Source organism: Calidris pugnax, unplaced genomic scaffold (assembly GCF_001431845.1).
Source record: "Calidris pugnax isolate Ruff unplaced genomic scaffold, ASM143184v1 scaffold219, whole genome shotgun sequence".
Classification (NCBI taxonomy): Eukaryota; Metazoa; Chordata; class Aves; order Charadriiformes; family Scolopacidae; genus Calidris; species Calidris pugnax.
This window is the reverse complement of record NW_015094507.1, coordinates 11,660,716-11,678,417: the sequence shown is the minus strand read 5'-3', so window position 1 is coordinate 11,678,417 and position 17,702 is coordinate 11,660,716. Positions and strand designations below refer to the sequence as shown.

The 17,702-nt window shown below is 34.8% G+C and overlaps 1 protein-coding gene across 2 annotated transcripts in view; it reads left to right on the top strand.

Moving 5' to 3' along the window:
* Positions 1-17,702, top strand: part of GRIK2 (glutamate receptor, ionotropic, kainate 2) — a 354,035-nt gene that overhangs the window by 302,433 nt on the left and 33,900 nt on the right. For both annotated transcript variants that reach the window (XM_014964600.1, XM_014964601.1), the window contains exon 14: positions 16,025-16,250. In XM_014964600.1, coding sequence (XP_014820086.1) covers positions 16,025-16,250 — 226 coding nt within the window. The remainder of the gene's footprint in view (positions 1-16,024; positions 16,251-17,702) is intronic.

Genomic DNA, 17,702 nt, shown 5'->3' with positions numbered 1-17,702 from the left:
TCTAGATATTATTTAAGAAAGTACTGAAAGGAGAGGTTACTCCAGACCATCTAATAAAAATGAGCCCAGAAGAACTGGCTTCCAAAGAACTGGCTGCTTGGAGACAGAGAGAAAACAGACACGTGAGATTTGTCGATTTACACTGTTCAGTTGACTGCTTAAACATATTTAAATCCCTTTTTCAGGTTAAGCCTGTGTAGAAAGAATGCATGTTGCACAAAGCAGCTCTGACTCATAAGAGGATCTCTATAATTTATTTAGTGTTCAAAACCCAAAGGGATTGTTTGGACAGAAGTGAAAGGAGTGTAGTAAATTCCTGAAAGGGGGAAACCGTGCATTTTCCTTTGCCGTGCAATTTTGTTGCTGTTTCCTCATTCTTCCTTTTGTCTCAAAGAGTGAAGGCTTCTTTGTCCTTATTGCCAACATGATTTTAAAGCTCTGGCTGGAGCTTTTTAAACACCAGTTTCTTAGAAAGGGAGAGAGATCTCTTTGGACAAACCAAACTCAACTGGTGGTATTTGTAGCTTACGTACTGATGGAGCATGACAATTCACCCATGGGTGAAATGACTGTATTATCTCAAAATTGTTCTGAGGGCCTAGAAGGGCATGAAAACTCTGTTTATTCTGTAACTGTCTAAAGCCCATCTTGACTAGTACGTGTTCATTGCATTTATTTTTATAAACATCAATAAAATACTGAAAACAGACCATAAAAAACATTATTCCGCTGCTGTGAGGAACAGCTTTGAAACAAAAGCCTACACTGCTCAAAATTTACTGAAAATTTACAATATTTCCTAAATATTTCAGAGAAATGCTTCAAAATTTCTAGAAGTTGAAGTGTCATGCAACATGTAAAATACAGTAAAATGATACATTGCTATTTATTTTCCATTTTCCTATTTAAGCAAGACTTTGAGAATGCTTCATACTAATTTTTATATTTATTTTTTTAAATTTCCCCAGTGTGTTTAAAAGTAACTTGTAGGTATTTGGCAGACAGATAAAGCAATCGCAGGATCCTTGTTTCCTTATGAAACCAGGCTTAAAATATTGGGGAGAGCCAACACAAACTGTTTCTGGTTTAAAAAGTAGAAATGTGCTTTAAGAAGCAATTTTAGAAATAATGGTTTATGTTTTATTTTTTTGCAACAGAGCAAAGCAGCAGAGCTAGTCACAATTAGCATATCATTGCTTTAAGTGTACATTTAAATGCTTTTTCTGAGGTAGAGCTTTAGGTTTATGTACTAAAAAACAAGCTCTTGAAAAACGATACAAATCTCTATGTATTTATGTCCTGCATTGTCTTTAAAATTATGGGAAAAGATTTGATCCATTTTTTTTTTTCTTTAGCTGTTGGAAAAGCAATTAGCTATCTTTAAATGTAGTGTTGGAGGTCTGCATTATAACTAGTTTAAGTACATGCCTTATAAATGCTTGCAGCACTGTAGGTGTAGTTAGACCCACTGCTTGTGCATTTGCTTTATGAGACTACTTGAGTCGATTTGTAACGCTTCTTTTTTTTTTTTTTTTTTTTTTTTTCCCCAATGTTACCTTTACTAATTAAGCTTAACTGTATTAAAAAAAAAAATCAATGGAAATCTTTAGAAGGCTAATATGTTGATTTTTCTCTAAGAATGTTTGATAATTCAAAAACTTTCCAGGACAAAAATATTTTTCTGTTGAGTCATGTTCAGGCTGAAGTCTTAAATTTGATCATTTGGAAAATGTTCTTTATTTTGGGTCATGAACACTAAGGATGCTTCAGAGAAAATGTAGTGGCTGATTCTTTAAGAAAAAATGGCTTATTCCACAGCTAGACTTACCTAGACAGATACATACTACTACTTCAGCGCAGTCTCTTCTCTGAACTTCATTTTTTTGTATTGCTTAAAAGAGGAAATCAGTGACTAGAGAAGGTTCACAAACTTGTGTTTCAATAAACACAATTATTTTCTAGGAGTTCTAAGCCTTCTTTCAACTCATTTCAGTTTCTGAGTGCCTGACTTTGTCTTGTTTCTGGTAATATCTTTTCAGCCACAGCATGAGAAAGACATGGATGGTTTAGAGTGGGTTCAGAGGAGGGCTACAAAAATGATCAGAGGGCTGGAGCACCTCTCCTCTGAAAAAAAGTCTTACAGAGTTGGAGTTGTTTAGCTGGGAGAAGAGAAGGCTCTGGGGAGACAGTAGTGTCTAGTGTCTAGTGTCTAGTACTTAGAAGGTGCTTATAAGAAAACCAGAGAGACATTTTACCAGGGCCTTTTGACATCTGATACAAGGAAGATTTTTTTTTTACAGTGAGGGTAGTGAGACACTGGAACATATTTGCCAGAGAAGTTGTGGATGCCCTATCCTTGGAAGTGCTCAGGGTTAGGTTGGGTGGGGCTTTGGGCAACTTGATCTATTGAAAGAGGTCCCTGCCTAAAGGCAGGGAAGCTGAACTAGATGTTCTTAGGAGGTCCCTTCCAACCCAAACCATTCCAAGATTCTCTGAGTGGATGAGAGCTGTTTTATCAATCGCTATGATGTTTTAGCCAATTTGCTCTGTAGAGTCAAGAATTGAAGGCATGGACTACTGGTTATATGAACATGATTTGCTAATACCAGTGATTTCCTATATTGCATAAGTGTTTTAATGAATTACTGAAATGTTTAAGGGAAAATAGAAATATAGCTGATGCCATTCAATCAAGCACTCTAAGTAAAAGGCAGAAAGACTAGCAGAAATTTTCTCTGTGGGAATATCATATCAGAGGGTCCATAATATTTATGTTTGTGTGCTCACAAAAAAAGTATCTTCTATTTCTCACTGATGTTTATTTGTGACCATTGTTTGAGCTCCACTCCAAACTAGCCAGCTCAGGCTGGATTTCTGTTACGGATCTCTGACCAAGCTGTAAATTCTTTATATTCTGCAGTTCAAAGGTAACATTGTCCCCACATACAGTTCCTCACAGATATAGAATACCTGTAGACATTTCCTTTTTAAAATGTCAATGTCTATACTAATTTTATATAATGCATACAATATATACAGAATTAATTTTTGAAATACGTAACATGTAGGTCTTTTGTTAGTTTTAGATAATAATTTTAAAGGGACACAATTTCCTGCAAATGTCTGAAATTTTAATTTTCTCTGAGAAAAAGATCCCAAGACTTCAAAACCAAGTATAAATAAATTTAATTAGACACAAGTATTAAAAGGACAATAGCTTTAGTACCAATTTCTTAGTGATTATTAGAACCGGGAGAAGTAAATAAAAATGAACTATAGCTTACAAGATATTGAAGCAACATTTGAAAAAAAAAGAAGATGGTTTCAGTGAGCTGGTGTATTTTACATCCATTGATGAGTGTGATTTGTTAGCTTTCTTATGTCTTAGCATTGCATATTTGTATTAATGGATGATAAAAAGAATGAAGCAGAATAATTTATAACCTGTAAATCGGTCTAGGACACCTGTTTAGACAGTAAGAAATAACTTAATCATTGTCTTCAAGGAGGTCAAAAGGTTGATCCCAAAGACAAGTAAATTTATTCATGAGCTTGTAGTAGTCCCTTCTCCATCATTTGATACTTCAAGTAAATAGGTTACCCTGCAATCCAGAAGAAAAGCTGCTGCACTGCAGCTATGGTATTTGGTATTGCTTAGATAAAGCCTGTTTAAAGGGGAAGAAAATAAGATTGCCATAAGCCTCTTGTCAGCTTCCAGTCTGAAGTAAATTCATACATATCAAAAAATACTCAAATAAAATAAAATTTAAAAAAAAAAAAAAAGGAAAAATAATCTGGTCAAAGCAAATGCTTAACATATCTCTCCTTTAGGCATTAATCATTCTATATGTGTGTGAGGATCAAAACAGTTGAGGTGAAAAAAGAGTATTTTCGTGTAGACAAACAGGAAAAAAAACCCCAAATAAACTAGTGATTTAAAACAGATTGAAATTTTTAAAGCGAGACATAAAGGTCACAAAATCATCTTCAAATTGCTAAGGCACAGTGGGCAACTTTTAATAAATTCTCAGTAAAGATTTGTAAGACAAGCACTCAAGACTGGAATATCAAGAGAAACCATTTTTTTTCTGATCAATAGGAAGAGACTTAAGGAAGATTCTAGAGAAAGATGAAATAGAATTATGAAAACTTGGTTTTGAAAAAAAGAAAAAAAAAAAAGCTTTTCAATGACTGACTTTTACTCATAGGCTGGGGGCAGCAGGGGCACTGTTTTGGCTTCTCAACGTGTTAGCTATCTAACACCTGTAAACAGTAGAGAAGGCGGAATTAAAGTAAGGAGGAATAGAGTCTCAAACCAAGTCATAGCACCTAACAAGTGAAACAGTGCAGTCATAGAGATACATGGAGAAAAATATTTACTTTTAATACTTGAAGATGTAGGCAAAAGAGGTATACAAACAAGATATCCCTTCGGTGTAGCAGAAATCCATTTTGTTTTGTCTTTTGTATATAGTTTTCCTATAGACTATTTTAAATACCTATACTAGACTTTAAAGGAGAGATCAACACAAGGAAAGGACAATATATAATAAATTGCTCTTTTGCATCCTTAAAGAAGGGTATCTAGTCTAGTGTGCACCAGATAAGTCAAGAGTGAGGAGGACTGAAAACTGGTTGAGCTGCCAGGCTCAGCTTGAAGTCCAGCTGGAGATCTGTCACACACAGTATGTCCCCATGGTCAATATTGGGTCCTATACAGGTTCATTCATGACCTGGATGGTAGGACAGAGTGGACCCTCCACAAGTTTACAGATGGTGCAAAACCGGGAGGAATAGCTGATAGATCAGATGGTTGTGCTGCCATTCAGAAAAACCTCAACAGGCTGGTGAAATGGGCAGACAGGAACATGATGCAGGTCAACCCAAGAAAATGCCAAAAATCTGGGAAGGTATGACCCCACATACTAGTACAGATTGGAAGGCTGACCAGTGGGGCTGCATTAGATAGAACATTGACAGCATGTGAAGGAAGATGATCTTTCCTCTCTAGCACTGGTGAGACACATTTAGAGTGCTGCATCCAATTCTGGGCTTCCCAGTAAAAGAGAGACAGTATTGTACTGGAGGAAGCCTAACAAAGGGCAACAAAGTGCATTAAAGGATTGGAGCACCTGTGATTAGAAGAGACTGAGAGATCTGGGTTTTTTTAGCCTGGAAGAAAGACAGGTTGGGGGCAGGGGACATTGATTGATGTTTATAAATACCTGATGAGAGGGTGTAAAAAAGGAGACAAACTCTTCTTGGTGGTGTCCAACAAAAGAAGAAGAGGCAATGGGCACAAATTGAAATATGAGAAAATCCATTTAAGCATGAGAAAAGCCTGTGTTTTCACTCTGAGGGTCAAGTACTGGAACAGGTTGCCCAGATGGAATTTGGAGTCTTCATTGTTGGAGATATTCAAGCCCTGGACAATGTCCTAGGCAACCTGATCTATTTAAACTCTGTTTGGAGCAGGATTTTGGGCTAGATATTTCCAGTTTTCTTCCAACCTCAACAATTCTGTGATTCTGCGGTTGCTGTGGTAATCCAGAGCAATAGTATATATGCCATCTCCTCACAGAAGAGGAACTAGCCTCCATAGTTTTTTTCCTTGCATGTTCTATGTCTATTTGAATTGATGCATCTTAAATGGGTCCTTGCTTGGAAGAAATCTACAAAAAAGCATTCAGGAAGGGGGCAGTGATTCCGTTAATAACACATAATGAGCTGGTTCTCCCTTCCCTTACCAGCTTCAGTGTCTGCAATATTTGTCCTAGAATGGAAGATGAACCATTTCAAAGGTTTAGCCCTCTTTCACTCAAGCTAGACAATTGTTTTAAGTGTCAAGGTTTTTTTGCCCAATTTTTTTTCTGAGCCTAATAATGAAGGAAATACAAGTCCCATTAGGATAATAGTTAATAGCAGGCAAAACCAGAAGAATCATGCTGTGTGATTATGCAATCCTGGAGGAAGAAGAGCAAATTAGCAAGTTACTGAGATTTTCTTTGTTCTTGCATTTTACTAAAAATGAGAAAATTAAATGGAAATAATCATAATGCAAGGAAAATACTATGAGTGTGGGAATGTCACTTCTATATATTTTTCTTTGTTTGCTGTTTCTTTAGAATTAATCATTTCTGAGTTAGGTGTCTTTGATGTAAAAGTCAAAAACTGTCAGGAATACCACAATATCTGGTTATTATCCATCTTTGTAGGATAAAGTTAAATATAGAATATGTTTGGAAAAAAAAGTAAAAATCCTAGAATTACAGCAAATACTTCCATGATCTGAATGGACAAAGTGTGCAGATCTATTGGCAGATACTATCACATCTGTCATGATGAACAGAGAATATACACTTCTCAGAGATCTTGTGTAAATTGGCACCTTACTGGAAGATTCAGTGCAACTTTGTTGGCTAAACACCAAAGAGAATCAAATTATAAGAATGTAAATGCAAATTAACAAGATTATAGTACTTGTCCCCATTTGAGAAATTACATTGAATGTACAGTGTTTTATGCACACTGCTGAAGTCAACTATTGCTAAAATGAAATAATAATAATTGATTAAGGTCTTATGGCTAAAGTTAAAAGATGTTTATAAAGCTATGCACCTTAAAGCAGGTTATTTTTCTTTATTAATTTTATTGCTGACAGATAATGTTTATTATCTCTCTGTAGCTGATTATTGTAAAGTGAACTAGTGGTGCCTTCGTCCAACTGCTGATCCAGGTCCTCTTTAGAAAAATCTATTATTTTAATTGGTGCCATTTTAAGAAACCTTAGCAGATGACCAATATTCAAAACAGAGATGAAACTATTTCCTTACCTCCTCAAAAAGTTTTATCTGCTTTTTTGTGTTGGAAGCTGGTTGTACTGTCACTGTTTTGGATGCTTTTCTTCTTGGAATATGCAAAGAAGTCAGGTCTGCAGTGTTGCTACAACATATTTCCCAACACAATGGCTTTCACACTCATAGCTGATCTCTGCAAAGCTGTCTGTGAGCAGTGAAGGGTCACCTGAAATAATCTTACTATGATAAGGCATTGACAGTGGCATCAGTAACACATGCCAAAATACAGTCACAAGCACTGTCAGTGCAACTATTTATTTTTGTCAAACTACATGGAAACTAGAGAAATATAACTGGTATCATGTAAAAGGTAGAATAAATTCTATTAATTTTATGTGCCTTCACTTCTTTTTTTGGCCATTGTTTTCAGTCCTATGTGACACATATGAACAGCAGGACATCAAGTCAGTCACATGTAATATTAACTTTTACTATAGTAATTTATTACATATTTAGTTATTATTCATTGAAGGTTTCTAAAATAGTTATGCACAGATTAGTTTCCATAAAAGTCCCTAGAATGGAGTTTTGTGGCTTTTCACAAATAGTTTAAATAAAACAACAAAATAAAGAATAAAGTTAAACATTTAATCTCAGCTATTATTTGAAACTACTCAACAGAATAATTTGATATCATTCAGAAAAGGTTGGCTTGTTTTGTTAAGAAAGTTAGCAAAGGTGTTAATATAAATGTAGCTAAATTTAACTTAATGGAAGCTCAAACTTCATTAGAAATTGTGTTTCCCTTTAGCTTTTTAGTGGATGAATAACAAAAGTACGTTTTAGGGACATCTCCTCACTTTCTATCCATTCCTTGACATAAAGGGCAACACCTCCACCCCTCCTTCCTCGTCTGTCTCTTCTGAATAACCTGTAGCCCTCAATAGCCACACTCCAGTCATGGGAATCATGTAAGATAATAGAGTGGATTGATTTTAGTGTGTGTAACTATAAATACCTACATGTAAATTAGTATTTTAGTCAAAAATGGAAGTCTTCCACTGCTGGTATTAGTAGAAATTTTTAGTTAGAAAGCTTAAAATATCCTTAAGGCATCTCTAGTTCTCACATGAGTAATGTTGCTGAGTAACACAGAATATTTTTACACTTGCTGAGGAATTCTCTATGAAAAAATAATTTTTTGTAAAATAAAATTTTTCCATGGTTAATTTTTTATTTTTATTATTGTGTTGATTTTTTCTGCCAAGTAACAATCAATATGAAATTTTGCTCTTTCTTATTTTTTTTTGTCATTGTCTCCTTTGTTCCTAATGCATCATTATTTAATGCTTTTTTGAAATTTCATTTCACAGTTTCTTACTCTGCTTTTCATTGCAATTCAGTATGTCTGCTGTTGTTGAAATACAAAGATTTTCTGTAAGACAAAAATCAGATTTTTTTGTTTATCTTCTCAAGTATTTAATAGGCTTTGAAGAACTTTCAACTTTTGGGGAAAGTAAGGCAAGTACTTACCACTTATATCCTTCCTCTTCTCTAATTTGTACAATATTAGTATAAATAATGAACATCAGAGTAGTGTACTAGATTTGTAATAGAAGTTTGACTTGTAGAAATTTGTTCTGAATACTACTAAGAGGCTTAAATGAATTCTGAATTCACTAAGTTTAGTTTATCACTGAAGTTTCCTTTTCTGTCTCAAGTGGGATATGTACATGCCATATTTGCTCCTGTAGCAAAAAAATAAAAAATGTAAGGGATAAGGGAAGGTCGCATCGGCCTAACTTCTTACTTTCTTGTTCTGGCTGATATGGCTCAATGTTAGTACCATTTTAACTTTGGTATCTGTCATTGAAGATGATGTTTAATAAGCCTACACTTGGAATTTTGTTTGCATCGTAGGTGCACACAGAAAATGCTGAAAAAGGGAAGGAATAAGAGGTTACAGTACTTTTCACCTTGACCGTTCTAAGAGTTCAGGGCAAGTAACAGGAATAGAACATCCATGATTTTCAGGCTGCAGTGCTCAGGACACACTATATGACTAACACTTCGCAGTGCAAACCTGACAGGCCACTTCATTGTTGTCACAGAAATAAGTATTTGTTCCTACAGCCAATGTCAAATATGATCAAATTAAAATTACTTTGCAATTTAAAGTTCAATCTAACCTATTCCTAAAGATGACATAGTAGCCAAGGTTCTACTGAAACCACAAACTGAATGTTTTTATAGGTATATTTCAAACAGCACAAGTTTCTGTAGTTGATATAGGGTAGTGGAAATACAGTGCATGAAGATTTCATTGATGTTACTTTTGCTTTTCCTCTGCAAAAACCATAAAATTTTGGAATTTTGGATTCAGTAGTTTCAGAAGACCACACAGAATATTCCTACCCAAAATGGTCTTTTTTTTTTTTCTTTTTCTTTTTTTTTTTTTCTGAGAAATCTTAGAATTTTCTTTGGCTAAGCTTTGGTGTATTATTTAACAGAAAACACTAACGTGACTGATTTAAGTCACTGAATGGTTAAACTGATAAACTGGTGATGAACTTTCCCCTCCTTTTTCTTTCCTTGGAAATTCCCAATTATTTTATTCACCCTTCTCCCTGACAAAACTGGAACACACCAGTTAATAATGTTGGAAAAAGAATCCTTTCCCTTTGGTTCTGCCATACACTTGCTGTTCTGGCTGTTCCAAATTATAAATAAAGCAGAGCCTTTGTAGAACTTCCTTAGTCTTCAGAAGCTATACTATATCCTTTTCTCTGTTAAACTACATTACCAGTTGTGTGTACACTGCCTATACTGACCTATTACAGGTGTCCAAATTGCAGTATGCAAATAAACACATGAATTGTATTTTACTCTAACCTTTGATATCTTATACAATTTTGTTAGTACTGCAGTTTTCCCCATCAACTTCTGGGGACTCTACATTAAAAAATACTCAAACCTACATCTTATAACTCTATTATTGCTCGTATTTCTTGTACAGATCACTAATCAAATGCACATAAATTCATCCACACATGCAGATAAATTCTTCATAATATATTCTTCAGCATCCGGTTTGGCTGAAAAGTTCGAGTCTTTTACTGTAGTATTTAATTTTTTTTAGTCTCTTCATTGATGGAGGAAAGCAGCTCCTTAAGTGTTATGTTGCTTGTCTTCTCAAGTATGTCATTCAGGAGACCTCAAGTGTTTCGAGATATAACTGCCAGAATTATTCCAAGACCTGACAGATTTACCAACAAACAAAGGGTTCTTCTGATCAGTATCCTACCACTCCTCTATACCTTTGATATAAACCCCATATGGCATCAGTCCTGTTTACCTGAATTAACTCCAATTTTCTAGTAACCAAGGTCAGATGAGTACAGAAAAAGATTCAGCTGTTCTTAGCTAGCACATATGGTCCAGTGTTGTTGATAGTTTACTTACTATAATAAAAAAGTACTGCATGCTAAATCCAATTCCCACTGCAGAATACCTCAGTGCTGGCTTATAGTAGTGTATAGGTGGCAAATAGTTTACATGAACTATTTTCTAAATACTTGAAATTATCGGTTCTTTTGGATGTTTTGTTGTTAGGTGTGGCAACAGAACTGATGGGGGAATTTATTAGGGGAAAAAACCCACCAATCTGCATGTGCTACTAGACTTATTTTGATGACTGTCATTACAGGCAATAACTAATGCTGCTGCTTGACAGGTGCCAAAAGGGGAAAAAAAAACAACAAAAAAACCCCACTTCCATTAAGTTTTTAAAATCTTTGGAGATAAAGAAACAATATTTATTCCTAACTGTTTTGGGCAACAAATTAGCATTTAATGGTTAGTGGGCTTTCTATCACTTCTGCTCATTTAAAGAGATCTTGAATGCTGTGAGTTTTATTTCCAGTGCTGCCTGATGAGTTTCAAATGACAGCAGCAACAGACTGTTTTGCACATAGTGCATGTTAATTTTGCTTTGAACATTGCTCAAAAATCTTCAATGCCAATGTAGATGCTGTGAGATTGCAATTGTTAAATTCACAGTATGAAAAATTCTTACACTATTAGAGGTAAATATTTAAAGTAGTGTTTGTAAATTTCATGCTCAGTCCCAATGATGAAACTATGCACTTACTGCTTTTGGAAAAGGAGATTGCTTTCAGCCACAGTGCAAAGTGTGGAGTTTTGTACTGCAGTTTGTATCAGAGAACACGCAGAGTGAGCAGAAGTGGGTTTATCTTTACAGAACATGCAGGATACAGGATCTGCTTTAAAAACAGATTAAATTTCCTTAATGTCTTATTCCTATGTACAAAGGAAAAAACCTACAGAAGTGTGAGAAATATCACACATATCATCTTCCACATTTTATAACAACCATTGTGACATTAGTTATAATTCAGTAGAGGACTATAAATAATTGTGGTATAAAAGGCAAAGAAGTTTTCTGAAGTCCATTAATGTTTTTGGATCTATAAAATACTTAGTTATTTCCAGGTCAAAGCTGTTAGTGAAAACACATTTCAATAGCATTAGAGTTTGGGTTTTTTAACCATAAATTACTTTAAATATTTAACATCTGTTCAAAATCTTTGGTTTTTAAAACAAAATGTCAGCACAATGGGGGTAAGAGTAAAAATGTCTTTCTCTGAGCACTGCATTTTTCATTCCTTGTAGCTCTATTCTTGGCAGAAACACCTTTCCTACCTTTTTTCATTTGTGCTCTATGGACCATGAAAACTGCCGTTATGGAGGAGAGAATGCTGTATGCATTGGTTTTATTGTTTTTATGCTGACGCAACAAAATCTAAATCGGCTGGTTCACTTAGGGGTTTTCAGGCCTCAGCAGTTCTGAAAAAATAGGGGAAAAAAGAAAAAAAAAATAGAAGAAAATAAATGCCCTGAGGTCAGAGTCAATGAGACCAGTCTGATAAAATGGAGAGTGTCTTTTTCACTTTCCTTTGATGACAGGGAAAAAGCCAGTCTCACAGTTCTGGGAGACAATAAAGAAAATGCAGTACAAAGGTAATTTTTATAACTCGTTGCTAATCTGGTCAGAAAATCAGATGATACTGAGAAGTTCATTTGTCTCAACATAGTCTGTCTGTCAGGTGACAGTTAAGCTGATTTAAATCTGGTCTGCAGTCCACCACAGGTGGAGGAATGTATAATATTTTCAGTATACTTAAGTTGCTGTTGATTAGCATAGTGCTCTGTAAAAGCTATGCCTTACCCCATAGCAATGATTCAAAACCGTGCAGTGAACGTAAGTGAATGCAGAGTTTGGAATGTCTATAGCATCATATTATATCATGGAGGCATTAGACACAGGTATGCAATTAAGACCAAATTGCGTTTTACACATAATGTGCTCACATATTGGTAAATGTACTGCTTCTGCTGCCTCAAAAAGCAGCACTTACTTTTGGACTGTACAATCAGTTAAGGCTTACAAGAAACTAGGTGGTTTTTCAGTCATTAAAACAAACTTAAATGGATTATTTAAAACAAAACATCTGGAAACCGGACATGTAGTGACACTGTGTAATGCTTAAAAATTAGTAAGATCTGATATCTTCCATTCTGATTCCTGTAGCTGATTCTGAGACTTGTCATTATTTGCATATATAGCTGTTTAGCTCAAAAGTCTCAGTAATGGATCAGAATCCCATCATTGTCCACTTCAGAAACATTGAGAAGTTTGGAGAAAACAGTACCTATTCCGAAGAAATCAGATTCATATGAAGAACTGAGAGGTGGATCAGTGTATAGACATATAAATTACAGAAACAAGAAGTACAAATAATGTACAATGGAGCAAACACATTGATCATTGATACGTATTTGAATAGTAGGAATCAGCCTTTACATATTTCCATTTGGTGATGGTTCAAGAAAATGAGCAGGATATTTATGTTTATTTACAATTTCTTTTCACTTCTGCAAGTGTTCAAATTCTTTCCGACAGCCATATCTTTGAATTTTCCTGTACTTATAATGCTTGAGGACAATTAAAGAATTCCTAAAATATTCTTTACTTTAGGCCATTGGTTTGTTTTCTCAGCTTCAAGCTTGTCATACTATGATTTTAAATCTATAGAATTAATTTTGTTTATCGCTCCATGAATGTTACTAATCCTCTGTGGCCTGAAATACTGGAGACATACCCTAGATGTATTAGAATAGCTATGAGCTATAAGAGGATTGTCTATAATGTTTGCTTCACCTAAATTTGACATCTAGCCTTCTTATGTTTAGAAAAAAATCTTGAGATACATTAGTGCTTTTGACATTTTAAGAACATCAGAAATGCATTTTCTAGCTTATTTCAGAGCTATGTAGATTTAGGTCATGTTAAAACAAAATGTCAAACTTATGAAAATGAATAAGGAGTGAATAAAATAAAAGTATCATATGAACAGTTCAGCTTGGATTTCCATACTGGTCTTCAGGATTTCCAAGGGGTCATCAATGAAACAATTGGTATGAGCCTACTTGAATTTCAAAGGACTAAATGGTAAAAAAGACAAAACCCCACACATTTCCCTGGATAATAAGGGGCTTGTCTTTGGCTTGATGCATAAACTACATAAGTTCACAATGGTAATGTTAACTTCCATCAATCCTTCTTTGTTAAGATCTCCCACCCTCTGATCACCCTGTTGGACACACTCCAATTTTAACATCTCTCTGGAACTTGGAGGACCAAAACTGGACACAGTGTTCCTGGTGTGGCTTGACAAATGCCAAATATTGTGGATTAATCACACCTCTTGTTCTGTTGGCTATGGTCTTGCTGATACAGCCTGCAGTTTACTTTCCTGCTGCAAGCATGGGCTGATCACTTCTGTTCAGCTTGCTGTTTTCTTGGATCCATAAGTCCTTTTCAGCCAAGATACACTCCTGCCAGTCAATTCCTAGCCAGTATGGATTCTTGGGATACTTTCTTCCTTGATAGACTTTGCACTTATTTTTATTAAACCTCATGCAATCCTGTTATGCTAATTTTCCAGCCTCTTGAGGTCTCTCTGCGTGGTAGCTCTTTCTTACAGTGTATCTACCTCTTCCCTGTTTGGTGTCATCCAAAAACTTGGTGAGGGTGCTTTCAATACCATTTTCCAAACTGTTTATAAAGTTGGATAGTGTTGGTGGTGGCTTTTGTTGCTTCCTTTTCAACAGCAGTTGTGGCCTCCTCCTAGCTGATTAAATCAGTCATTGTAATATGAATTCTTTGTCCTTTAGAAGGTATTGTAATTTTCCCCATGCTTCTCATTTTTTCTTCAATAGAGAACCATTCCCCTTGCTAACGTGTTTTCATCCTGGAATTTATTTATTTTTTTCAACAGAAATCTAGAAATGCATACCTATTACAGTTCATTCTTTCTTGATTTTCTTACTGCTAACTTAAATTTTTCAATTTTTTCTTAACATGCATCAACAATGTATATCTAACAGTTTACTAAAATTGTTTTCTCTGCCAATTTTTTATATTGCCTAAATTATTTATAGTGACAAAAATATTTGTTTTGTATACTGGGGTGAAGATTGTAAGTTAAAAGAATTAAATGAAGGTTCTTAGTAAAATTTTACAAATATTGAAAAACATTTATTTTCCATCCTTTCTGTATTGCATAGTAATTTAAATTCCTACAGAGCTGATGTGCTTTGTTGAAGTACATTGTTCTTCAGTGCAATATTAAATGCTTGCAAGAAGTACTTGATTTTTCAAACCAAACCCTATGAGGAGAGACCATATCTGTTTGGTGCTCTCTATTCTATGTGTTTACAGTTTATTTGGACAATAAATAGTCTCCCCTTTCATTGTTACTAAAATCTTTTGCAATCAGCCACAGACTATCTTCAATACAGTAACATGCAGAGTCCTAAAAATCTTCAGTTTTGTTAGCATTGACACTAGAGTTAGTTCAAATGTTTGATTTGCTAAGTCCCCAGGCAGAGTGAAATAACTCTTGGATTGTATCTCAGCAGGGGGACAAAGTCATTTTTTTTCTAAACAATTGTTCTTTTTATTCCACATACACTGCTAATTCTCCTCTCGGGCAGAATTTATGGCTGCCACTCAGCTGAACTTCAGAAAGTCTGTAGTGTCAATCTTTGTTTAGTATCTTCACCAGAGCTGACAGCTCAGTTACTTTTAAGGCTGACATTAAAAGATGAAAGACTCCTTAAAAAGTCTGATTAAACTAATTTTCATGCTGTATTTCTACATTTTATTTACTAGGCAAGACTTAACATTACTGAACATTTTCTGATGCATCTTGAGTTTGAAATATTATCAAACAGATGGAGCAAATGTAATATAGAATGTTCAGTACTTCTAATACCTTCAATTTATCTGGTGGTTATGACCTCTTAAGCACAGTGTTTTACAAATATGAGGGAAGGTAATATATTCTTTTAAAGAAGCTGAGGTGAAATAAAGGAAGCAACTCCTTTATGATTCTCTATAGTTGCACGGCATCACTTTGTCCCAAACTACTGTCTCTGTCTTCCTATCGCAACAGTAATGCATTCTGGGAATATTAAAGCAGAAAATGTATATTCATTTTTAGGACTTTGAGTAGTCAATTTCTGAATGGCAAACTAGTATTTGTATGACCAGACTGTGATATATTTCTTACCTAAAATCTTTCTCCAAGTATTTTTGTAATATACCGTGAATAAAATGTTTGCTGCCCTCTACCTTTTCTCCATATACTGCCTTCTGTAAGTGCTTTGATTACCTCAGGTTGCCACACTGTTCACTAGGTTTTCAGAATTGCTCAGGAGTGGCTGAGTGATTGAAATAAGCGTGAAAATTTCAAATGTGTCAGAATCCACAGATTCTCCTATAACAGTCACAAATGTTGTTATGAACTTGGCGACAGTGAAATACTTAATAGTTCCCACTGACTTCAAATATCTGTAGGCCTTCATCCTACATAAAAACATATGTAGAATAAAACTCAGATAAACAACAGAAATTGCATATTTTCTTGAGAATCTCTCCAGCTCTTTTTTTTTTACACAGATGAGATGCGAGATACAGATGAGTTGAAAGGTACAGACAGCCTTAGAATTAGGAGAATGCCTTGGTAAAACCTGACATGTAGTAAAATACGATAAGAGAGCAATGTACAAACTGAGAATCTGCTTTCACTCTTATAAGCATATTATTCTTATTCATGTTGCATCTAATATTTGTCTTTCAGAAATCCAAAATCTCCACTTATGACAAGATGTGGGCCTTCATGAGTAGCAGGAGGCAGTCAGTACTTGTCAAAAGTAATGAAGAAGGTATCCAGCGTGTGCTTACCTCTGATTATGCATTTCTAATGGAGTCGACAACCATTGAGTTTGTCACACAGCGGAACTGTAACCTAACACAGATTGGAGGCCTGATAGACTCAAAAGGTTACGGCGTTGGAACTCCCATGGGTAGGTGATATGTCAACCATTTGTTCTTTGTTCATTAATCTCAGCTGCCGCAGTAGCATACAAAAGCTCCAATAAACTATTGCTTTCTCTACTTTGCTAACAGTTTTTCTTGTTCTCTTTTTCCCACCTAGGGGAAACATTACATAATTGCAGATAAAACATTACATGTTTTATCAACATTTATGGATTTTATTGAATTTTGTAAACAGAAAAAAATAGTTGCTTTATAAAAATTATAAAAATTTGGACACTTTCATATGATATGTTATTCTTACATGGTGCCTTCCATATGTTCAACAGCAAGTACTTTTCACAACACTTTATATTATAAAAAAATGTTTTGAAAATGTTGATCTTTCTAGAGAATGAGCTGCTAGTAGTACAAGGATTACATTAGCAAATGGGGATAATGCTTGGGCTAATCACTGAGATTCTTAAAAGAGGAGGAAAGAGCCATGTACAATCCACAGAGAAAAGTAATACTGAATTAACTTTGTGAAATATGGTTTTGCAGAGCAATTCTACTCCTGTAAATATTTTCCAAATCAGGTGTTCTTGACTAAGGTGCAAAACTTTAGTTGCAAGATTAGGAGCTGATTACAGACGTTAGTTTGGTGGCTAGAATCCATGGGATGGGGTTCAACAAGCATCAACGTGCTGAATTCCCACTGACTTCCTTTTTAAAGGACAAACTGAGGAAGTGGCTTTAGATTTCAGAATAGGTGGGATTAAAAAACCAATGTAGCACAAAAACTCGGTCAGTACTGCACAATGATCCTACTTAATATTGGAAGATCATTCTGCTGACTTCTTTGTAAGGCCAATATTTACTTTAACTTTATTTTTAAGAAGAATTTATCACCTTTTGATTGATGTGGTTAGGTTTTATGTTTTTCTCAAATATGTCTTACATTTGGTACTGATTTTATGTGTGTTAATACTATACACTAAATCATTGTAAAGGGAAAGTTGTGTCCAGTACTGTAAATCAGTCACATGGTAAGGAAGGTTAAGAACTAAACTTTACTGGAATACCTTGGATAAAGAGATATCTATTAGTAGTGTCAAATATAAGTTTCCCTTATGTTTTAGGTATTTACTGCAACTTTAATAACATCTTTATAATTTTCATAATTTCAGTAGTTTGCTAGGAAATGGACACCCGGACACCTGCAGAAACAATGATTCAGTTCATTCTGTCTTTTAACAGTTATTTGTTAGGAATCTATTTTTATTCTATATAGCAATTATTGTGGTTTCTTGTGGCATATTTTCTGTAGACATGTAAGTGTCAGAAGGGACAAGACTACAGTTCTGCTGCTCTTTTTGGCATATCATATTTTCTGATATATATACAACTTTTGTTATTTTGAGGGTGAAAACTATCTTCCATTTAGGTTGAGTATGGTGAAAATTAAATCTTAGTGATAGCTTGAAATCCTTAGTAAGCTT